The sequence below is a fragment of the Leopardus geoffroyi genome, chromosome D4, assembly GCF_018350155.1.
Source record: "Leopardus geoffroyi isolate Oge1 chromosome D4, O.geoffroyi_Oge1_pat1.0, whole genome shotgun sequence".
NCBI classification, from domain to species: domain Eukaryota; kingdom Metazoa; phylum Chordata; class Mammalia; order Carnivora; family Felidae; genus Leopardus; species Leopardus geoffroyi.
This window is the reverse complement of record NC_059342.1, coordinates 11,757,587-11,781,847: the sequence shown is the minus strand read 5'-3', so window position 1 is coordinate 11,781,847 and position 24,261 is coordinate 11,757,587. Positions and strand designations below refer to the sequence as shown.

The following is a 24,261-nucleotide window of genomic DNA, read 5'->3' as shown; positions in this document are numbered from 1 at the left end:
TGACCTTTGGTTTGAGAATTCCTGAATGTCAACGACACTTTCATTCCAAAGGACTGAGAAGTGTTTACAATTTCTTTTTTTTTTTTTAATTTTTTTTTTTTTAACATTTATTTATTTTTGAGAGACAGAGCAAGAGCGGAGGAGGGGCAGAGAGAGAGGGAGACACGGAATCTGAAGCAGGCTGCAGGCTCTGAGCTGTCAGCACAGAGCCCGACGTGGGGCTCGAACTCACAAACTGTGAGATCATGACCTGAGCTGAAGTCGGTCACTTAATCGACTGAGCCGCCCAGGCGCCCCTGTTTACAATTTCAAGAGGCGTGGCAGGGAGCATTTATAGGCAACTCTTTAATGAGGCTCATTTGGGGACAGAAAGATGAGGCCGGCCAGCCGCTTTTCACGTGGCTTTTTGCAGTTGAGTCCTTCAAAGAATGAATAGTGAAATCAAGTCACTTTTCTCCTGGAAGTTTCCCTTCTGATTTTTCCCGGTTGTAAGGCTACATACAAATGTAGGAGCATATGGACGATTATAAAAGAGAAGTGATATCCTGTGAGGGAGGAAATCGGACAATAAATCCCAAAACAAAACAAACAAACTATGGAAATTAAACATCCGAACCTGAGGGAGGGTGGGAGGCCACGCATTCTTTCTAGGCCACATTGCCATTCCCAGCAATGCAAGTGTCCTCAAAGGTAGGAATGGAAAAAAACCAGACACTCAGCTGTAGGACGAAGGAGGGGTCTTGGCATCACAGCTTTTAATGTCTTTGGAATTGGGCTGGGTGTCAGGTGCCTTTCCCGGAATAGGCCAGAGAAGATAAGTCCAATTCGGTTTTCAAGGCTTCCGTCAGCTCGGTGGTCAGCAGTTGGTGGAGGGACACGCCATCGTGGGCATACACCCAGCTCTCCCCGGTCCAGTCGTAGCGCTTCGGCCCACTGCAAGACACAACAGATCCTCAGGGTCTGCGCGGAGAGATGCTGACTCCCCACACGCGGCCACCCAGACACCGGCCGCACTGACGCTCCAGCAAGTACATTTCACAAGGCAGACGCCTGTCTTGTCTCAGGGTCTTTCTTTTTAATTTTTTTTTTTTTTCAACGTTTATTTATTTTTGGGACAGAGAGAGACAGAGCATGAACGGGGGAGGGGCAGAGAGAGAGGGAGATACAGAATCGGAAACAGGCTCCAGGCTCTGAGCCATCAGCCCAGAGCCCGACGCGGGGCTCGAACTCACGGACCGCGAGATCGTGACCTGGCTGAAGTCGGACGCTTAACCGACTGCGCCACCCAGGCGCCCCATCAGGGTCTTTCTTTTTAAGACCAAGTACACAGTGAACCCTCTGGAACGATTCACGAGTCCTGAAAACATCTGAACCCTCTCCATGAGTCTGCAGATGACATTCTGAGCTTTTGCTTTTCCCAACTCACGTATGGTATGTGCTATGTCAGAGGCGGTGGGTTTTTTTTTTCTTTAAAGTTTATTCTTTTTGAGAGAGAGAGAGAGACAGACAGACAGACAGAGTGTGTGAGGGGGAGGGGCAAAGAGTGAGAGGGAGACACAGAATCCGAAACAGGCTCCAGGCTCTGAACAGCACAGAGCCCGATGCGGGGCTTGAACCCACGAACTGTGAGATCATGACCTGAGCTGAAGTTGGACACTTAACTGACTGAGCCTCCTAGGCACTCCAGAGTGTTTTCTATTTTATTTATTTATTTATTTTTATTATTTAAAAAAAAATTTTTTTTAACGTTTATTTATTTTTGAGACAGAGAGAGACAGAGCATGAACGGGGGAGGGTCAGAGAGAGAGGGAGACACAGAATCTGAAACAGGCTCCAGGCTCTGAGCTGTCAGCACAGAGCCCCGCGTCGGGCTCGAACTCACGAACGGCGAGATCATGACCTGAGCCGAAGTCGGACGCTTAACCGACTGAGCCACCCAGGCGCCCCCAGAGTGTTTTTTAAAATTATGGCCATTTGTGTACCACTGGCATGGTTTGTCCCTTACCTATATTCTTCTTCTTACTATTATTTTAGTACATTCGTAACATGTGCAACCACGACCTCTATCTACCAAAACCCTTCATCCCCCCAAAAGGGAACTGTGTATCCATGGAGCAGTTACTCCCTCACAATCCTCTCCCCAGCCCCCGGCAAACACCTAAACTATTTAAAAATATACATATTTTTCCTTAATTCAATTTTAAGCCCACGAAATGGGGAGTTCCTCCACCTCAAGCTCACCCAGGGAACAAGAGTATCCATCCATCCATTCATGCTGGGATGCTGCATCTGTGTGGGCCTGGGCGAGCTTGGGTTTGGACGTGTGGTGTCATTCCCGAGGTGCAGAACTGTGCCCGTCAGTCCTGCCTCCTCTCGGCCTAGTGCAGGGGGTGGGGGGGCGGGCAAGCCAGCGGACAGTGCTGGTCCACCGTGATGCCCCAACGGGGGTGAAGCAGAGAACCCCGGGGGCCCATGAGAAGGGGCACTGGGTTCACCTACACACTCAGGGAGCGATCTCCCAACGTCAAGACTGGGAGGAGTTTGCCAGGGAAGAGGGACGCTTAGAAGGGGAGCATCTTTGGGGGCTATAAAAACATGAAAGGTTTCTGTATTATCAACCAAATGCTGGGGTTTGAACCCTTGCCTAATAACGGAGATGAGAGGGGTAAGCCAAAAGGGCGGAGGGCTTGGTTCAATATGCACAACCTGCCACATACAAAGTATCCGGGCCACATACCAAGAACTGACAGTCTGGACCAAATCCATGGAACACGCGCTTGGCCCTGGTCTCTGATTTGCTGCTGGAGTGCCAGGTACAGCGTGAGAACCCCCCAGACCCCTCCACTGCCCCCCAGGGCTTGGAGTCAAGGCACTGGCGTCCCGGTGCCCACCCAGGCCTCTGCTGTATCCCGTCCTACAACTTCCCCGAGTGGGAAGGGTGGCCGGGGAAGGCCAATGTTTCTACACCCTCCAAAAAGCTGTCATCTGAAAAAAGCCCCCAAAATATCAGAAATGCAGCCCCACGAAAGATTATTTTGGGCGTGAAAAGTCCAGTGGAAAATAACCCTTTTTTTCCTTGGGGAACACAGCACCTGTGATAGTAAATGGCTCCTTGGCAGATTTTCTTTCCAGATTCCCATCAAGAATGACAGTCTAAACAAGCCTGGGCTAGAAGCCCATCACTGGCAGGTGTGTCCAAACACGAGGCGGGCTTTTTCAGCCTCCAGATACAACACGGAGGGAACTGAGCCATCACCGGGGGATCCGGTGGCCTGCCCGGTATTTATACAGCCACCGGTCCCCAAAGGTGATGGCTGCGTTTCTCGTCCAGTTCCTCCGGGAGTGAAGGTAAGCATGGACAGTTATCACCACTCTGGTGGGGGTTGGGACAACTGTTTGAGGCCAAAGAGAACAGTGTGATTGGCCCACACAGGGTAAAACATCCAACTTCAAATAAACTGGCTGGGTCTAAAAAACCAATGCAATCTGTAAGGGGCCTTGCTAGAAATGAGTGATTTCTGGGATTGTTTTTGTTAAATTATAACCTACTTCCTCGATGAGGTTGGAGTGAAGGAGGCACAACGCTTTACTTACTTTGAACCAATAATTACACACCCTTGCATGATAAACAGTGTAATATTAACTGCCTAAAAATTATGTGAACATTGGGACAGGAGAAGAGTTATTTTTTTTTTTTAATGCAAATACCACTGGGCTTTCAAAGAACTCCATCCTGGTTATATTTGGGCCTTTCCCAATTCACAGTGTGTGTTCTCTTTGGAAGTACTAACAAATGGCCCAGGAAAGCTGGTCTGAGAGCTTTTTGTGTCTCTCTATAACTCTCTAATAACCACCCAGACGGATCCAGATGGATCCAGACAGATGAGACACCCTCTCTCTGTGCACGTTCTTAGGCCTTGAGATACAGCATGGGCGGGGGGCCTACAACACAATCTTTTATTCCACTGGATTGAAAAAGGTCAGTGGGAGAGGCAGGAGGGATTCAATGCCCTGGAGTTGAAGCTTAAGAGGCTCTCCCACCTCCACAGGCCAAGCCGCCTAATTCCGTGGAGGGAATTCAACCGACCTCTAGCGGAGATGCTCAAAACAAGCTAGAGGTCAAACTTTAACCTGCTCTGAAGACGAAGGGTAACTCCTTCCAATGCTGCAGTATCACAAGTTGGCTTTTCAAAAGGCCGGGCAATGATTTAATAGAGAAAGACGGTCCGGGCCAGGTTCTGAAAAGTTCTAAACTGTTTGCTTCCGATCTCATGGACATCTCAATATCCGCCAGCATCTCAGGATCTCAACATCCGTCAGATGATCGGCAGACAGAAGGTACAGAAGCAGAGTTGACCATCCTACAAAGATGGGGGGAGCGCGAAGCATCGGGAGAGGTGTGCTTACAAGCGCCCGCCCACAAAGTGGCGCCCCCTTTAAAGGGTCCGCGATGCCACATCGCACGCGAGCTGAACACCGCCAGATTGTGACTTCGGGACCTACCTGGATGGTGAAGACAGCCAGATCTGCTTGTTTGGGGTCTGCTTGTTGATCACGTAGGTTCCTAGATCTCCACCCAGTTTAACTGTTAAAACACCACTCTAGTGGATCAGGAGGAAAATAAAAGACAAAGTTAGCTCTTGGGCACAATTGCTTCAGACCTGGATACGGTCCGTTTATAGAAGCACACAATATATATACACCCTGAAGAGACGTCTTTCGTGTACAGAATCGGCAGGTCATGTGGAAAGCACACTGCTCTCTGGGCAAGACTGTGATTAATCACAATAATCCTTGGACCTCATCCTGCTTTCTCTTACTCCCTGTGAGGCCAGCAAGGCAAGAATTATCATTATTCCCCTTTCGGGGTGAGGACACAGCCGCGGCTTGTCTGAGGTCTTACAGCTGGCAAACAGGAGGCCCCGAATCCTGCCTGCTACCTTGGTTCCCTTCACTACCAGCCAGAACACACAAGAGGGCTTTAAAAAATGCAGACACCGGGGCGCCTGGCTGGCTCAGTCGGTGGAGCATTTGACTCTTGATCTCAGGGTTGAGAGTTCAAGACCCACGTTGAGCATGGAGCCTACTTAAAAAAAAAAGGCAGACGCCAACTCCACCAGAGAGCCATGTCAGCCCAAACATCGGACAGGACAAGTTCATTACCAAAACAAGGAAAAAATGCAAGAAAGAAAGAAGTAAACTACCTGCTTTGCTTGTCTTACAAGAGCAATCATAGGGGCGCCACGGTGGCTCCCTCGGTTAAGCATCGGACTTTGGCTCAGGTCATGATCTCACGGTTCATGAGTTCGAGCCCCACGTTGGGCTCTCTGCTGTCAACACAGAGCCTGCTTCAAAAACTCTGTCTCCCCCTCTCTCTCTGCTTCTTTCCTGCTCTTTCTCTCTCTCTCTCTCAAAAATAAATAAACATTAAAAAAAAAAAGAGCGATAACGTTTGCTCTGCTAGTAGAAGGCTTGACACTCCAGGCTAGTTTTATTCTCAGACCCTTCCCACACATCTCACAGGCTGCTCTCAAGGGCTTTATTTTTCCCTACAAGAGGCCTGAATTCTTTAAAAGAGGAGTTGGTCCATCTTTGCTCAGTAAGTGCTCATTTAAATTTGAAAACACTCTTTCAACAAAGGGGCCCTTTACTCCCAAGGTCTGAGGTCTCTTTAGAATGTGCAGGATCTTATAGCAGCAGCTACACAGCTCAGTTCCCTTTACTGGAGCTGCTGTGCAGGAGGGAGGCTCTCTCAATGCTCCCCGCCTGAGGCATAACCCGTGCAAACACATGGCCACCCTTCTCTGGGCTTCTAGAGCCCCTGTCCAATCAAGAGGCCCCGAATGCTTCTGAGAACACTTTGTGTTTGGTTCTCAAACACAAAGAGCTATTAAAAAGGTAGACCACAGTAATAATAATAATAATAATAACAATAATAATAATTAAGAATAATTTAACTGATGGGCAAGGGATGAGGAGGACTCTATTGGGCTATATATATATATTTTATCTTTTTTTTTTTTTTTTAATGTTTATTTTTGAGAGACAGAGTGCGAGCAGGGGAGGGGCAGAGAGAGAGGGAGACACAGAATCCGAAACAGGCTCCAGGCTCCGAGCTGTCAGCACAGAGCCCGATGTGGGGCTCGAACCCATGAACCGTGAGGTCATGACTTGAGCCGCAGTCAGATGCTTAACCGACTGAGCCACCCAGGCTATTTTCAATAACATTTTTTCTGATTATGAAAGAAACAAAAATCACACAGACATCAGGAATACAGAGAGTGTAAATAAAATGAAAACATCAATAAAAGTAGCAACCACTAACGTCTAGTACCCCACTCTGTGCCAGGCTCGGTGTTTGGCATTTTGTGTAAAAGTGTTTCCACTGTGACCGTGACCATCAGAGATGGGAATCGTTATTCCAGTTTTACAGGTGAGGGACACAGGGACCGGGGAATAAGGAATACTTAGGAACTGACAGAGCCGATCTTAAGTCCAGGTCTGTGTGGGTCCAAAGCAGGTTGTTCCTTACATAACACGAAGTGCTCTCTCAATCCCGTGAACCACGGATATAAGCTGTTCACTCTCAGGCATGTGTGCCAGTTTTTAAATGCATTCTGAAAAGGGCTGGGATCAAAGTGTACATAAGTTTGTTTTTAAAGTTTTTTTTTTTATTTTTTAAATCATCTGTACACTCAGTGTGGGGCTTGAACTCGTGACCCCAAGATCAACAATCACATGCTCCACTCACTGAGCCAGCCAGGTGCCCCATAAGTACGTCTTTTAAAATTTTTTTTCTTGAAAAAGAAAAAAACCTTTACTATTTTGGTAGAACTACCACCTTTCATTTACTTACATGTGTCTTAAAACGGTACAATTCGGGGGCTCCTGGGTGGCTCGGTTAGTTAAGTGTCTGACTCTTGATTTTGGCTCAGCTCATGATTTCACGGTTTGTGGGTTGGAGCCCCACGTCAGGCTCTGCACTGACCGAGTGGAACCTGCTTGCGGTTTTCTCTAACCGTCCCCCCGCTCTCTTTCTCTCAAAATAAATCAATCAATAAACATTAAAAAAAAACCTGTACAATTTAGTAGTTTTTAGTATTTCACAAAGTGTTTTCATAACGTGTGCAAACATCATTAATTCTAGACTATTTCCATCACCCCAAAGAGAAACCCCGCAGCCAAAAGCAGTCATTCCCCATTCCTTCTCCCCCCGTACATACTTTCATGGCTTATTCTTTCATGAGATACCGGGCTCAGGGGTTCAAGATGTTCACTGTTTCCAGTGTGACCTATCTGGTCCTTCAATGCCCCGTCGTGCCTCCTTGTCCCCCACAATGAAGGAGGGGTAGGTGCAGAGGAGAGAACAGAGGGTGGGGTCTGAGTCTCATCAGCCCTGCCCCCTTCCTCAGGACAACATCTGTGCTGCCTCCTTCAGAGACTCCGTGCACCGATGGAGGGCACACTCCCTGTGCACACCCCTGATCACTGTCGTGCCTTAGAACAGGAGACCAGTCAGGGATGGCAGATCCTATTTGCTCAAAGCCAAAATCATCTCTTTCCAACTCAGAACCTTTTTTTTCTTTCATGTTTATTTGAGAGAGAGAGAGAGAGAGCACGTGCGTGAGCAGGGGGGTGGGCAGAGAGAGAGGGAGACAGAGGGTCCTAAGCAGGCTCTGTGCTGACCTCAGAGGGCCGATGCGAGGCTTGAACTCACGAACCGTGAGATCATGACCTGAGCGGAAGTTGGACGCTTAACCGACTGAGCCACCCAGGCGCCCCTTCCAACTCAAAATCTTCTGCCACGATTCCAGGGAACTGGCTGCTCCTTCACAAAGAGCATATTCATAAAGCAACTGGGAGATTTCTTCCAGATGCACAGGCTGCAAGCTGTCTCCCACCACCTCCCCCCCGCCGGCCCCAGCAGTTTCTCTGCAGCACCCCTTCCCCCCCCACCCCCAAGACCAGCAGCCCCAGCTGAGGCACTTCTGGCGTGGTTACCCTGACACCCCGCAGCTGGGGCCAGAGCCTGTGTGTGGGTGCCCCCACAGCCCTTTTGTGCCTTCCTCCCTGCATCTGAGCCACCCGCTTGTTAGCCGGGCACTGACCCCCTTTCCTCCACTACTTGAAGCACCTTGAGTGCAGATTTGTCTTTTCTTTTTTTTTTTTTTTATGTTTATTTATTTTTGAGAGAGAGAGAGAGAGACAAAAAAAAGCCCGAGTGGGGGAGGGGCAAAGAGAGGGAGACAGGAATCCGAAGCAGGCTCCAGGCCCTGAGCTGTCAGCACAGAGCCTGAAGCGGGGCTCGAACCCACAAACAGTGAGATCATGACCTGAGCTAAAAGTCCGGTGCTTAACGGACTGAGCCACCCAGGCGCCCCGATTTGTCTCTTCACCCAAGCGCCTTCAGTGTGCAGCACATCCGTTCTCTATGCAAAATACCGGATGGACGCAAACCTACATCGGCGGAGGCGGGAACGGAGCGGAGGGTGACCAGGCACGGTGATAAGGTGCGTGACGTTAAGGGCCAGGTTACACAAGGCAGAAGGTCTCAGCACTTAGTCCCCACCCTCCTCCCGTTCTTTGTGTGTCAGTACTTTTCCCCTGTGGAGCCAGCGGCTGTTTCCAGAGGAAACTGGCAAGAGGAGGGAAGGAGCGGAAGGAAACTAAGCTGCCTTACTGGGTCACCAGGCGTTTTAATGCTTTCAGAACCGGCCGCAAGGAGACCAGATGAAGCGGGCTTTTTGTTCATTAGCATTATTCCTTAAGGGGCAATCGGAGACTGCTTTGGGAGTGTGGGCGGACTTAAATGCAGAGGAGGGCAGGGGAAGTGGGGAGAGAGTTGAAACAGTCAGTCGCCGCTGACCCCGGCACCACACAATCAGAAGAACCCTTGGCCGCAGCGAGTGGCGGCTTATTCCTGCCAGTCAGTATCAGCCCTCCGCATGTGGCGGCAAAAGGAGCAATTTCCGCTGTCGCTCGCTCACTTTGTAGCAACAGACACACACGGGATGGCAGGCGGAGTCAGGCGATTTCATGTGTACGTGGCTTCCCATACTCCAAATACAGCTACCAACTTCCTCTTAAAGAGTAAGAATAATGAGCGTGTAGCATTTTAAAAATTCAATCCTGGGGCGCCTGGGTGGCGCAGTCGGTTAAGCGTCCGACTTCAGCCAGGTCACGATCTCGCGGTCCGTGAGTTCGAGCCCCGCGTCGGGCTCTGGGCTGATGGCTCAGAGCCTGGAGCCTGTTTCCGATTCTGTGTCTCCCTCTCTCTGCGCCTCCCCCATTCATGCTCTGTCTCTCTCTGTCCCAAAAATAAATAAACGTTGAAAAAAAAAAAAATTTAAAAATTCAATCCTAATAGAAATTGGAGAGGGGGAGGGATGTCACTCACTCTACAGCTGAAGAACCTGCCACTCCCAGGAGTTAAGCTCATTCGCTTAAGGACGCTCGCTCGCCAGGGGCGTCTGGGTGGCTCCGTGGGTTAAGCATCCAACTCTTGATTTCAGCTTAGGTCATGATCACACGGTTAGTGGGTTCCAGCCCTGCGTTGGGCTCTGCACTGACAGCATGGAGCCTGCTTAGGATTCTCTCTCTCTCTCTCTCTCTCTCAAAATAAATAAACAGTCAAAAAAAATTTTTTTAAAGGACTCTTGGAAAGAAAATACAAATCCAGGATGAGAAGCTAGATGCTTTGTCTCCATATCCAATAAAATGATGCCTCTGAGCAAGGGTCCGTGACCTGGGACCCAGAGGTGGTGTTCAGGTGTCTGCGAAAGCCCCCGCTGCAAAGCTGAAATTGTACTCATAGGTGTTCGGGGAAGATTTTCTCCGGAGAAGGCCCAGAAAAGGTTAAGAAATGTCTGGCCGCGATATGCCAACAGCTTAGTGAGTAAAGAACATGACTGCAAACCAATTCTCATCAAAATGTCAGGGGCCAGGGCTGCACCAGGCACAAAAGGAAGGTGGTGTGGAATCAACCCCTCAGAGAGCAGGGTGCTCTCTGGTCAGATTTCGCTGGTCACGAGCAGCAGACGCCACGGAGGCCTAGGGACGGGCGGTACTTTCCGCTTTGGTGGTGTCCCCTCTAATGGCAGTGCCGGTGGGGGTGAGGCCCGGACCCAGACACTGACCCCCAACATTACCCACCCCACGGACAGGAAGACGCAACAGTCAGGAGCTGCTCACGTCTCCTACTGCACAGGGAGCAAACAGAACGGATGTATTCTTGTGCCTGTCTGGATTACCACTTTGATCTGTCTACTCGGCCAGTAGCAAGTTGGGAAAATACCGATGATGCTGACCGGCATCAGTGGAAGTGTGTTTTGTTAAAGTAAGTGGGCGCCGTTCCATTTACGTACTGAATCGACACTTGTCAAATCCCCGTCATGTACTTGGCCATGTTGCGGGTGCTGGGGACACCCAGAATGGACCGTGTCCTGGCTGCCGAGGTGCTTGGTCTAGCCATGGGAGCTGATGTGTAAATAGACAGAACACGGGGCGATCGGTGCTCCATGGGGTCCTTCTCAGCGTGCTGGGCAAGAAGGTAAGGGTGGTATCTGCCTGGAACATCTAGGAGGACTTCCCAGGGGAGGTGATGCCCAACCGGACCCTGGAGACAGGGAAAGGTGGCACCCCAACAAAGCTCAAGTAATAGTGTTACAGGTGTTCTATTGCCTACAATGTAGTTTCAATAGATTTATACGTGGAATATATAAGTTAGCTGGCGCCTGAGAGACTCTAATCAGGAATTCACACCCCAGGGTAGATAGCATTTCAAAGTTCTTCTTTTTTTTTTTTAAGTGTCTTTTCTTTTATTTTCTTTTCATCTTTAATGTTTATTTATTTTTGACAGAGATAGAGAGGGAATGAGGAGGGGCAGAGAGAGGTAGACAGAGGATCTGAAGCGGGCTCTGTGCTGACCGCAGATAGCCTTATTGCGGGCTCGAACTCATGAACCGTGAGATCGTGACCTGAGCCGAAGTCGGACACTTAACCGACTGAGACACCCAGGCGCCCCAGCATTTCAAAGTTCTTTATCAGAAGTCCCAACAACAGAGGCAGCTACTATATAAGCCTTTAGTTTCTACATCTATACTAGAGAATTTCCTAATTAGCAAATGATTTGTTAGAAGTAATTTTCCCCTGGTGAGGAGAGTGATACTGAAGGTTTTTCTGGCCAGAAAAAAGTGCCTCCCTTACTGGAATGGTTTACAGAAAGCCCAGCAGCTGGGTCACTCTTTACAGAGAGACTCCGCAGGGAAGATTCAGGAAGGTCCTGTGACCCACCACTGACCAGGAACATCGGCTGCCTGATTCAGGGAGGTAAACAGAATCCCGCTCCAAGAATACCGCCCCACGTGCTTCTAATGAAAACACTCGTGAAAATACCCGAGTCACTAAGTAATCTCACTAATCTTATAAGAATGAGTGGTGGGACTGTTTCTGTGGCATTTAAAAAAAAATTTTATCTCTCTTGAGAGGGGCGGGGAGGGGCAGAGAGAATCCCAAGCAGGCTCCTCCCTGTCAATGCAGAGCCCAAAGCAGGGCTCAAACTCACAAACCATGAGATCACGACCTGAGCCAAAGTTGGACGCTTATCCAATGTCAATGAACGTTTGTATGTAAGGCCGAGGTCAGCCCGAGACTTGGTTTCCCTCTAAGTCCAGCCAGCCCCTGATGGGGAGGCCGGGGGAGAGGAGAGCTGTTAACGCCCCAGCTCCATCAGCCCACAGGCAGTCAAGCTGGGGAGGCCAGTCTGTAATGGTTCCCGAGCAACTTGCCTTCTGAGGCTGTCTGCACAGGCATTTCTAGAGCCCTACCTGCGAAGATGCTGCGTTTTGAGCTGACCGCAATCACCTGGAAGGCATCCAATCCTGTCTCGCCCCGTTGCCTCTGTTTTGACCGCGAAGTCCCTCCCTATCCTTACAACCAGGCTTGAAATCTTCCAGACCCTGCTACCCGCTCCATCCGGTGGAGTCCCTTTTCTGTTTCCACGGCAATATCCAACACCATTTCTACCACTTACGCCCGACAGCTGGTCGTCCTAAATAATTCCATGGTTTAATCCAAAATGCACACTTCATGACACTTCCAACTATTAATTAGCTGCTGTCAAGAGGATTAACCTCCGTGGGGGATTTGCTCCTGGCCAAGAAGGAGCTGGTCCCTAAGGCCTCAACAGAATTGGAAATCCAAAGGTGGCCCCCTTACTCAAGTCTGCCACCCGGTGGTCAGTCGGTGCAGAGCAGCACTGCCTTGGCTTCCGGGATCTGGGGCTCACCCCAGCTGCATATTAGGATTATCTGGGGACTGATTACAGAACTTTATTGTTGTTGGTTTGTTTAGAAAGAGAGAGAGCACGGGCGAGCAGGGGAGAGGGGAAGAGGGAGAGAGAGAATCTTAAGCAGCCTCCATGATCAGCATAGAGCCTGACATAGGGCTCAATCCCACCACCCTGGGACCATGACCTGAGCTGCAATCAAGAGTCAGATGCTCAATAGACTAAGCCACCCACGTGCCCTGATTCTAAAAACTTTAAAAAGCTCCTGTGCCTTGCTTGGGACATACTCCCAGATAAAAATCTCTAGGGGTGGGACCCAGGGTGCACATTAGAATCCCAGGTGAGCTTTTCAAGAATTTGCTTCCTGAGAGTACACCCTGACCTATGAATCAGAATCTCCAGGACTGGGACCCAGGTCTGTGTGCTCTGAACACATCCTGCTTAAGCAGAGGTCTAGCTCAGGCTTCCCCAGGCCTGCATCAGAGGCCTCTTGCTAGACAAACACATGCCTGGGTTCTTCTCCCATTTACCTTTATAGGTATTGAGTGGAGCTTGAGAACCACTGTTTGCAAGAAGAAACAGGGCTTAAGGAGAAACAGAGGCTGTGACTTGCCCAAGGTCACAAGCCTGGTGGAGCAAGGCTGCAACACCGTCTCCAGTCTTTCGGTCCGACACGTAACCGCATGCTGCTGGGTGCTTGGCTCCCCTAGAGGGGAATTCTTTATTTTAGTGAGCTAGAATTCTTAGGGAAGAAGCAGAATAATGAAAATAAGCAAAGGGGTGCCTTCATGGCTCAGTCAGTTAGGCATCTGACTTCAGCTCAGGTCATGATCTGGCGGTTCACGGGTTCGAGCCCCGCGTCGGGCTCTGTGCTGACAGCTCAGAGCCTGGAGCCTGCTTCGGATTCTGTGCCTCCCTCTCTCTCTCCCCCTCCCCTGCTCATGCTCTGCCTCTCTCTCTCTCAAAAATAAACATTGAAAAAAAGTTATTAAAAAAAAAAAAAGAAAGAAAAGAAAAAGAAAATGAGCTAAGAGGTACCCCAAATGAGACATCATAGTCTTTCAGTGTGTAAGGTTTGTCTGCGAGGTCTTCAAAAAACTCTGCTAAGGAGTCCAGTGTCCTCTCTGCCAGTCTTTCGTAGGTGGTCTCATCCAGAGAGCTGCAGGGGAAACACAAAACACATGCTTACTAAACATCTCCATTTTATGAATGTCAACCTGGCTGATGGATTCATTGATTGACTGATTCATTGTAATGGCTGATTGACTGATTGATCCATTCATTGTGAGCTTTACCTCCAGCATGGGGCTTGAACTCACGAGATTCAAGAGTCACATGCTCCACTGACTGAGCAAGTCAGACGCCCCGACATATTTATTTTTTCCTTAAATTAAAAAATACACGGAAAATAGTTAACATGTACAGTGTAAAAAGTTAATCAACATGAAAAAGTTTATAAGGAAACTTTTTTTCCCAAATAAGCAGCCCCATCCATGGTCAACTACGAGTAACAGTCTCTTGTGTATCTGTCCAGAAGTTTATATTCTCTTTTTTTTTTAAAAGACCTTAGGGAGGGTCTATTATTAACATTTACTTATTTTTGAAAGAGAGAGAGAGAGGGAGACAGAGAGACAGAGCATGAACAGGGGAAGAGCAGAGACAGAGGGAGACACAGAACCTGAAGCAGGCTCCGGCTCTGAGCCGTCAGCACAGAGTCTGAACTCGAACTCCTGAACCGCAAGATCATGACTTGAGCTGAAGTTGGATGCTTAACCGACTGAACCACCCAGGCACCCCTTTATATTCTTCTTAATACAGAAATGAAGCACTGTGCAGTTTTTATTTAATATATTCTGGAAATTGTTCCAGATTAGCACATACAGATTTTCATGGTATTTTATGTTATTTATTGAACCCGACTCCTTCAGCCGGACATTGTGCTTATTTCCATTGCTTTTGTTATTAAGATTTATACTGGGCAAACCACAAAGTGGGAGAAAATTATTTGCACTACATGTATCTGACAAAGGGCTTATTTCCACAATATAGAAAGAACTACAAGTCAATAAGAAAAAGAAACCCCAATAGAAAAAAAGGGTAAAAAAACTTTGAATGGGTATCATTTTCAGAAAGATATCCAAATGGCCAGTGCACATATGACAAGGTGCATAACTTTATCGATCTTCAGGAAAATATACATTAAAAAAAAATCACAATGAGGGGTGCCCGGGTGGCTCAGTTGGTTGGGTGACCGGTTTTGGCTCAAGTCACGATCTCGCAGATTGTGAGTTCGAGTCCGCGTCGGGCTCTGTGCTGACAGCTCGGAGCCTGGAGCCTGCTTCAGGTTCTGTGACTCCCCCTCTCTCTGCCCCTCCCCTGCTCATGCTCTGTGTCTCTCTATCAATAATCAATAAACCCCGGGGCGCCTGGGTGGCGCAGTCGGTTAAGCGTCCGACTTCAGCCAGGTCACGATCTCGCGGTCCGTGAGTTCGAGCCCCGCGTCGGGCTCTGGGCTGATGGCTCAGAGCCTGGAGCCTGTTTCCGATTCTGTGTCTCCCTCTCTCTCTGCCCTTCCCCCGTTCATGCTCTGTCTCTCTCTGTCCCAAAAATAAATAAAACGTTGAAAGAAAAAAAAAAAAAAATCAATAAACCTTAAAAGAAAAATCACGACGAGATGCCACCAGAATGATGGTTAAAATGGAAGAGACCGGAAATATCAAGAGTTGGTGAGGAAGTGAAGCAGCCCCTCCCCATTGGGCGCGCGTGTGTGTGCGTGTGTGTGTGTGCACACGTGTGAAAGGAGGGTCCATGTGGACACCAGTGGCGGGGGGCAGACTGGAGCAGTGCTGGGGAGCTTTGCACCAGAAGCCACTGCGTCCTCCTACCCATTGGGCTGTATTTCCCAGCATCCCCTGCAAATAGCTGTGGCCAGGCGCCCATGTCCTTCCCACTAAAATGTGAGTGGGTGACAAGCCATTTCCAGGGCTTCCATGCCCTTGACCCTTTCTGTGGGATGGGCGGGGTGACCGGCCTCCACCGTGCAGGGGAGAGTAAGGTACTGACAAGTCACAGGAAGGTGGAATAGCCTGGCTGACCGAATCCCTGCACAGAGGCATGCCCACCCTGGGATGTGTGCACACAGGGACACAGACCACCGGCTTGAGCCGTTACAGGTTTGGGTCTCTTTGTTACTGAGGCTTGGCCTACCCTAGTTGCTCAGTCACCCAAAAGAATGATAACAAAACTCTGGAGACAACCTAAATATCCAGCAACAGGGGATGGGTTAAGTGAACCACGGTCGGCGTATCCAGAAAGCTTCATGTTATTTCCTTAAAAATAATGTGGTAGGTAGTTGGTGATGTGGAAAGATGCTTATGAGTGCTGCCGCTAAGGGAGATAACAGGCTTTGTACGGGATGGGCTTCTTTTTTTTTTTTTTTGGTAAAAAAATGGTAAGAGAAAAGGAAAAAATTAAAAAAAAAAGATAATAAGTGCACGTAGGCCTATGTCGTGTATTGAGAGAGAGGGAGGGCACGGGGGAAGAGGTCTCTGATGTGCAAGGTGCTTTATCTTACCCAGGGTCGCCCAAAGTTCCCGCTGTCCTCATGTTCATCAGACAGACACTCTGCTTTTTGGCCTTCACAGTCTGACCGAGGCGGTGGCCGCACAAACTCTAAAAGCCAAAGTTAAGAAGAACGTTACCATTTTTCAGTGTATTACAGTCCGTGAATGCATGGTTTCACCACTCCTACATTCGAGAATAACCACGTTCAAGTTTTCCAGGAGTAGTTCTTTCTTTCTTCTCTTCTCTTTTCTTTTTTTTTTTTTTTTAAATTTGAGTAACCCAACGTGGGCCTCAAACTCCTGACCCCGAGATCAAGAGTTGCCCACTCTCCCAATGGAGCCAACCACGGGGCTCCTCCAGGAAATGTTTCTTAGGAAATGTTTTCACGTTCTTTACATACATACATTACCTGGAGTTCTCTCAGGCTCTCTCTAAGCCCGTGCTGCTCAAAATAATAATCCTGAGCCACAGGCAGCCATTTACATTTACATTTATTGGAATAGAATTTAAGAAGTCAGTTTCTCAGTTGAACTGGCCACGTGTCAAGCGTCCTGAGGTCTCGTGTGGCTAGTGGCACACAGAACACAGTCACCACCACAGGAAGCTCTACTGGGCAGCATTGCTCTAGGCGACTAGCTCAGGCCAGGCAGGGAGGCATCAGCAAAGCTCCCGGAGTCTGATGAATACAAGCAACAATGAACGGTAAGAGGCAGATGTCTGCTGATGTCCAGAAGACAGGATCGGACCTCAGACAGGCAGGTCTCATTAACACGATCTGCAGGAGACCATGGGACCTGTTGATTGATCCCAGTCCATAACGTCTGAGTGTCCAGGCTCCTATCTCTGAAGCAGCCAACCCTACTGATCAGCTGGAGAGCCAGATGACATAACCAGAGGAGAGTGACAGGCACCAGAGGGGACCCCGGCTGAGGGACCTGCCCCAGTGTGGGAGGGGATGGAGCCTATAAAGGGAGAGAAAAGTGATACATCTGGAGTGGAGATGATGGAGAAGGGGCCACAGGGCCTTGCGACGGCACTCAGCTGGACCTCATCCTGGGAAGACATCCAAGGGCTTGAGGGGCTTCGTGGCAAGACTCACATTCTCCAAAGGTCACTCTGGAGCACGGCTCAAGGCTGTTATTCTCATGAGCCATCAACGTCCTTGGCAAACTCGGAAAGGAAAAGACAGAGGGCATGGGGCTGAGAAGTGAGCAGACAAGGGGAAACAGAAATGCAGAGCACAGAGGGCATGATTTGATTTGATTTTTTATTACTTTTTAATGTTGCTTTTGAGAGAGAGAGTATGTGTGCATGCAAACAGGGGAGGGGCAGAGAGAGAGGAAGACAGAAGATCTGAAGCAGGCTCTGTCCTGACAGCAGAGAGCCCTATGCGGGGCTCGAGCGCATGAACTGTGAGATCATGACCTGAAGCGAAGTCGGACGCTTAACTAACTGAGCCACCCAGGCGCTCTCAGACGGCATGGTTTTAACTAATTTTTTTTAATGTTTATTTTTGAGAGGGAGAGAGAGAGACAGAGTGCAAGCAGGGAAGGGGCACAGAGAGAGGGAGACAAAGAATCTGAAGGAGGCTCCAGGCTCTGATCTGTCAGCACAGAGCCTGATGTGGGGCTCAAACCCACATACTGCAAGATCATGACCCGAGCTGAAGCTGGATGCTTAACTGAGCCACCCAGGCGCCCCAAAGTGGGCATGATTTTAAAAGGTTGGCTCTGAAGAAGTGAGAGAACCGACGTGATAGCCACACATTCTAGAGTGTTCACCGTCCCCTTGGTGTTGATAGAAATGGACGTGGTTAGTCCTCATTACAATCCTGTGAGGCAAGTACTATAATTATAGTGGTGATTCGCGACAGTTATGCTCTATAAAGTCACCAAGAATGCTAGATTAGTGAGCTGCTCCTAAGGGAAATACAGGCTTAGGGTACTGCAGGCCTCAGGTCACATTTGACCAACCGATCAATACATAACCTTGTTTTACATGTGCTTCTGTTTCAAGGCATTTTGTTTAAGGGGCACCTGCGTGGCTCAGTTGGTTGAGCATCTGACTTCGCTCAGGTCGTGATCTCAGGGTTCGTGGGTTCAAGCCCCGCATCGGGCTCTGTGCTGACAGCTCAGAGCTTGGAGCCTGCTTCCGATTCTGTGTCTCCTTCTCTCTCTGCCCCTCCCCCGCTTGCACTCTGTCTTCTCTGTCTCTCTCTCTCTCAAAAATAATAAACCCTAAAAAAAATTTTAAAGACATCCTGTTTAATATATATTTTTGATTCATGAACACTGTGCTCGGGGCCAACGGCACCGTAACTCAGGCCGTGAATGGGGCCGATCCGGGGCACTTGTCTTCTCCGCGAGGCACGTAACAGCCTTCTTGGGCTTAGACAGCACTAGGCTGGGGCCATTTTAAACGGTGAAATCAGCAACAAAATCACAACAATGCAAACAACGCGCCACTGAGTAGCCGGTGAATAGGACACTTGTTTACAGTGTGGGGGCTGAGAGACAAAGCAGGGAGTCACCCTGTTTGACCCGGGGTGGGAACATGCAAGCGGGGGGCGCCTCCAGTGTTTTGCTGCTCTGCGTGCGCCCAAGCGTGACCGCAGAATCACCCTGGGTATTGATTTGGGGGTTACAGATACATTTTATTGAGTAGGTGAATTCACAAGTACAGGACCCATGAAAAATGAAGATGAGACTGTATTTGTATTTCACAGATGAGGAAACTGAGCAAAGTCACACGGAGACACAGAGGCGAGGCGCAGGAGCTGGGATTTGAACCCAAAGCTGTCTGGCCCCAGGGTCCGGGCCACAAAGGAAAGAATCGGACGCCTGGGAACCGTACAGAGTTTCAGGCATGTAAGGGAAGTTTGAGACTAGGGGCTCAGAATTTCCCTCCTCTCCAGGGTCCACTCAAGTCCTGTCATGTGTCTCTGATACCGTCACACAGCCTTCTTTTCTCTTTCATTCCTGGCTCTGATTTTTGTATCTTTGATGGCCGTCGTTGGTGGGAGGTTCGGGCTAATGCAAGTTACTCAACAGCCAGGAGTGGAAGTCTACACTCGGCTGTGTGTAATCATCAAAGGGACTGTTGCCAGAAACATCTTGCGGGTCTCTTACCCGTTCTCCCCAACCCAACATTCCCTGGGTACCTGCTTAACCATTCAGACCCTCTGTTTCCTCCTCAGGAGGCAGGGATCAGGGAAGAAGCCCCGCTCTGCTAGGGGGAGGCAGATGGAATCTGCAGCGCTGAGGGCTGTGTTAGGGGTGCTCCCCCCTGCAGCCGCCCTCCCTGCTTCCAAGCCACCTGGAGCCCTTGACCTATTGCTCTGTGATGGGTCTGCTAAGCCTGAGTCTCCAGGGTTCAGTCGGTCCCTGAGCTCAGCACGGGAGGCAATAAATGACAACTGTGTGCATCAGTATCGACGAGGCTCAGAGACAACCCTGAATGCAAGGAACAAGTCACAGCGGAATAAACGCAGCAAAATGTTTTTTAGGGAGACGTATGTAGGGGGTGAAACTCTAAGAAAAGGAGGGGATGCCTGACAGAATTCAGGAGAGCAGATTCCCTTCAGGGAGGACTGGGGGGAGCGGGGAGAGCTTTCAAGGAACAAGCAATATTCTAATCTCTCTCTCGTTTTTTTTTTAAATGTTTTTCGTTAATTTATTTTTGAGAGACAGAGAGAGAGTGAGGGAGAGAGTGTGCACAAGCGGGGGAGGGGCAGGGAGAGAGGGAGACACAGAATCTGAAACAGGCTTCAGGCTCTGAGCCGTCAGCACAGAGCCCGACACAGGGCTCGAACTCACGGACCGTGAGATCATGACCTGAGCCGAAGTCGGACGCTTAACCGACTGAGCCACCCAGGCGCCCCAGCAATATTCACTCTCTTCATCTGGTGGTGAAAACATGGGAGTTTGTTATTAACCTTTAAACAAGATAGATATTTTGTATACACTGTTGTATGTATAAACGCACATACATTGTCTGTGAAAGACACTAAAAATGAATTTAAAGTGAATTAGGGATGTAGCCCCTGGGTGGCTCAGTAAGTTAAGCATCCAACGTCAGCTCAGGTCATGATTTCATGGGTTTGTGAGTTCGAGCCCCACATGGGGCTCCATGCTGACGGTGCGGAGACTGCTCGGGATTCTCTCTTTACCTCTCTCTCTGCCCCTCCCCCACTCGCACTTTCTCTCTCTCTCAAAATAAATCAAATAAACCTAAATAAAGCGGCGCGCCTGGGTGACTCGGTCTGTTAAATATCCAACTCACGATTTCAGCTCAGGTCACGACCTCATCATTCGTGAGATCAAGCCTCTTGTCGGGCTCTACGCTGAGAGTGCAGAGCCTCCCTGGGATTCTCTGTCTCCCTCTCTCTGCCCCTTGCCATGTGCTGTCTCTCTCTCTCTCTCAAAATAAATAAATAAAAATAAATAAAAAAGAAAAAAATAACAAAATAAAGTTAATTAGGGCATAACCTGCTTGCCAGGCCTAAGGTCAAAAGATCATGGGATCATAGGTGAGGATCTTGTCCCTCTACAAAAATTAATGTCTATAAGCCTTCCAAGGTGTGCAGCAAGGCTGCAGCAGGGGCTTATGAAGTTAGGTCAGAGGTGATGACATTATCTCCTCCTTGGAGGGGCCTCCTGTGTGACAAGGAAAAGGCTGGAGGACCAGCTCCGTCCCACTCTCATTCTCAGTAGGGTCAGGGGCTGCATGATGGAACCGGAGGCAGCCCTGGGCCACGGAGCCTCACACTTAGATGGAAGACCTTTCTGGGGATCCTGGCTTCTGACGAGCAGCCAGAGCTAAGAACCGACAATCAGAAGGTTAACACGCTCTACTCCAGAGCTGTGTGCGTGCAGAAGCCGCGAGCCACACACAGGTGGCCATGGGGCGCCTGGAACGTGGCTGGTGGGACCAAGGACCTGGACTATAAACCTGACACGATCGTCATTTAAAAATGATACTTCAGGGGCGCCTGGGTGGCTCAGTCGGTTAAGCGTCCGACTTCAGCCCAAGTCACGATCTCACGGTCTGTGGGTTCGAGCCCTGCGTCGGGCTCTGGGCTGATGGCTCAGAGCCTGGAGCCTGCTTCCGATTCTGTGTCTCCCTCTCTCTCTGACCCTCCCCCGTTCATGCTCTGTCTCTGTCTCAAAAGTAAAATAAACGTTAAAAAAAAAAAAATGATACTTGAGTCAAGTTTCTGGAAAACTGAAAACGTGTTTGGAACAGCTCGAGTGTGTGACTTTGTTTTTCAATAGTGAACTCTGCGAAATAGAAATGAAACATTTCCACAAGCAATTCAGCTAACATCTGAGCTGGCAGGTGCTGAAGTGTGCAAGCTGAATTTGTCAGAATGAGTACTAAAAAAGAATGCTAAGTAATTCAATGACTTTTCAGTATTGATTAAATGTTGAAATGATACCGTGAAAAGCTAGATTACATGAATGTGTTGTTGACATTTTTTTTTAAAAAAGTAAGCTCTATGCCCAACATGGGGCTTGAACTCACGACCCTGAGATCAAGAGTCACACGCTCCACTGACGGAGCCAGTCAGGTGCCACTTTGTGTTGTTGAAATTAATCTCACCTGCTTGTTTTTACTTTTTCCATGTGGCTTCTAGAAAATTTAGGATTACACATGTGGCTCCCATTCCATGTCCTTTGGACAGGGCTGGAGAAGTAGGAATGGCAGTAGAGAAAATAAGGATGGGAAGAGGCCCCCAGAAGGAAGCCAGGTCCTGATGGATTCTGGAGTGCATGGGGACTTTCGGGGCCAACCTGGGGACAGTTAACGCCTTGACAAAATTAAACATGGCGGTCCCAGTTGCCACCGTCATTGACCCAACGCTTCAAGTATTAGGGATGGATGAGGGAGCTGCGTGATAGACAAGTTCAGCAAACCTGATTAGGTTACTGTGGCAGAGGAGGCCTAATGGGTGACCCAGGGAGCTAACTACCTCCCAACCTCCCAGTTACCCCCAATCCCAGTGTGTGCCCAGTGCCTGCCTCCTGGGTGCTGGCTGTGAGTTGGGCACGCTGCTGAGTCAGCAGCCCTTCAGCCACTAAATGCCATCCAAAAGACCGTGTCGTATGTTGTCACTGTCCTAAATGAAAAACTGCTGGCAACCCTTGGCCCACACCAGCAGGGGTCCAAGTACAAGCCAGGGCAGCTCCCCGTGGGAGCGGCACAGAAGGAGGGGGTAACAAGTGTCTGTGTTCTGCGCTGGGGCATCGTGGGACCAGCATGGCCATAACCGCCTATTTTTGCTGAGAGTCCTGGGAACCCAGTATCAAGGTCCCAACTCTGAATACTGGCAACCAATCCTAACTTGTCCTCAAACACGGCCAAAGAATAGGGCGGTGGGAAGTTTAAGTCTGAAGTCCAAATTCCAAGGGCGACTGAGTGGCTCAGTCGGTTAAGTACTGGACTCTTGATGTCGGCTCAGGTCATGATTTCACGGTTGGTGAGTTCAAGCCCTATCTCCGGCTCTGCTCTGACAGCTCTGGACCTGCTTCTGACGGTCTCTCTCCCTCTCTCGCTGCCCCTTCCCTGCTCACGCTCGATCTCTCTCAAAATAAATAAAATTTTTTTTTTATTTTTAAAAAAAATTTTTTTCAACGTTTATTTATTTTTGGGACAGAGAGAGACAGAGCATGAACGGGGGAGGGGCAGAGAGAGAGGGAGACACAGAATCGGAAACAGGCTCCAGGCTCTGAGCCATCAGCCCAGAGCCTGACGCGGGGCTCGAACTCCCGGACCGAGAGATCGTGACCTGGCTGAAGTCGGACGCTCAACCGACTGCGCCACCCAGGCGCCCCAAAATAAATAAAATTTAAAAAATAAAGTCCAAATTCCAGAGCTCCACAGGCAATCTGAGTTGGATTTCACCTGCTTCCGTCGCGTGGACAACCCACCCGGCATTACCAGCCACTCAGAGCGGATGTCCGTCTGCTTTCCTCCCCCAGGCAGGCAGGTTCTCCTGCGGGAATACCCTCCCTTCCCTCCCTGGCCATCTTCAAGACCCTGATTAAACACCGTGCCCATCCGCCCTGCAGTCTTCCTCAACCCCACAGGCGTTCTTTCAGCTTCCTCCTTTCAAGTCTGGGGAGTTACTGGGTCAGACGCTCCTTTGCATTCCCCAGGGGAATGAACTTTCAGGGCTGAAGACTTTATATATGTTAATCCAAAGTAATCCTTACACCAGTTAGGCCAAATGGGCTTTACCCTTTAAATCTCTTCACAGAAAAGGAAGCCAATCCTCAGAGAGGTTCCAGATCCCCAGAGGTCACACAGCTCCTCTGAATCGAACCAGAATTTGGAACGCAGGCCCGGTCATTTTCCAAAAGCTTTGCTGCTCTAGCTACTGTACTCCGCAGCCTTGACATTTCCACCTCGCTTGAGGAAGCATTTCTTTCGGAAAAGCCCGTGCTTGAAAACATCACTCTAATTGTGTGTGTGTGTGTGTGTGTGTGTGTGTGTGTGTGTGTACATATACTATTATATTGGTACTATTATACTGTACTGTTTTATTATTTTTTAAAATTTATTTGAGAGAGAAAGAGAGGAGCAGTTGAGCAGAGAGAGAGGGAGATAGTGAGAATCCCAAGCAGGCTCTGCGATGTTAAGAAAGGAGCCGGATGTGGGGCGGGAACTCACAAACCAAGAGATCATGACCGTATCAAGAGTGGGCCACCGACTGAGCCACCCAGGCACCCCTGTACTATTTTATTCTATTTATATATATTTATGTGCCATACTGGATATTGTATGTCACACACATATATAGGTATATTACAGCACCCAGTACAGTGTACAGTATCGCTCAAATTGAAGTTCTCGAAAAGCAAAGGGGCGAGCTTGGAGGCAACCACGGCCTCCGAAAGCGGATCTGCGGCCCCCTGCGTTGCGTTCCCCCGCCGTTGCATGGCAGGATACTGCCCCTTCCACCCGAAAGCAGAAGCCGGTGCAAATGCGACCCCGGGAAACAGAAGGCTGAGCGGGCGGCACCGCCCTGGGCAGCGGGAGCCGCGCGCTCCGCCGCCGTCCGGCCCCCCCGACCCCCGCCGAGCGCGTCCCCGGCCCGCGGTTCCTCCGGAGCGGACGGGGCGCGCGTGCCCGGCGCGCGCGCCCGCAGCGTCCACAGCGTGCGCGGCCTCCCCCCTCCGGCGTGCGGCCCTGAAGGCTGCGCGGCGCGGGTACTCACAGCGTGGCTGGGTACGTGGGCTGCGGCCGTCAGGACTCTCAGACCCCGGCGGCCGTAGAGCGGGGCGTCCCTCTTCGGCGCCGGGGCCCCCGCGCGGGCCCGGGCTGAGCCCCCCGGCGCCGAGCGGGCCAGGAGGCAGGCGGCGGCGCGGCGCCCGAGCGTCCACATGCTGCTTCCGCAGTCCGCGGCCGCT

At 49.8% G+C, this 24,261-nt stretch overlaps 1 protein-coding gene across 1 annotated transcript; it reads right to left on the bottom strand.

The window, feature by feature from the left end:
• Positions 1-330: 330 nt before the first annotated feature.
• FXN (frataxin) lies at positions 331-24,236 on the bottom strand. The gene is made up of 5 exons (XM_045469371.1): positions 24,069-24,236; positions 15,861-15,958; positions 13,325-13,445; positions 4,504-4,601; positions 331-933 (listed from the first exon to the last, which is right to left on the bottom strand). Exons 1-5 carry the CDS (start codon positions 24,234-24,236, stop codon positions 783-785), a joined length of 636 nt encoding a protein of 211 aa, XP_045325327.1. The 3' UTR covers positions 331-782.
• Positions 24,237-24,261: the final 25 nt, after the last annotated feature.

Coding starts and splice junctions, on each gene's coding strand:
- FXN (XM_045469371.1), bottom strand. CDS start 24,236: ATGTGGACGCTCGGGCGCCGCGCCGCCGCCTGCCTCCTGGCCCGCTCG. Junction 15,959..24,068: donor CCCACGTACCCAGCCACGCT/GTGAGTACCCGC, acceptor TTTGGCTTTTAG/AGTTTGTGCGGCCACCGCCT. Junction 13,446..15,860: donor GGAACTTTGGGCGACCCTGG/GTAAGATAAAGC, acceptor TTTCCCCTGCAG/CTCTCTGGATGAGACCACCT.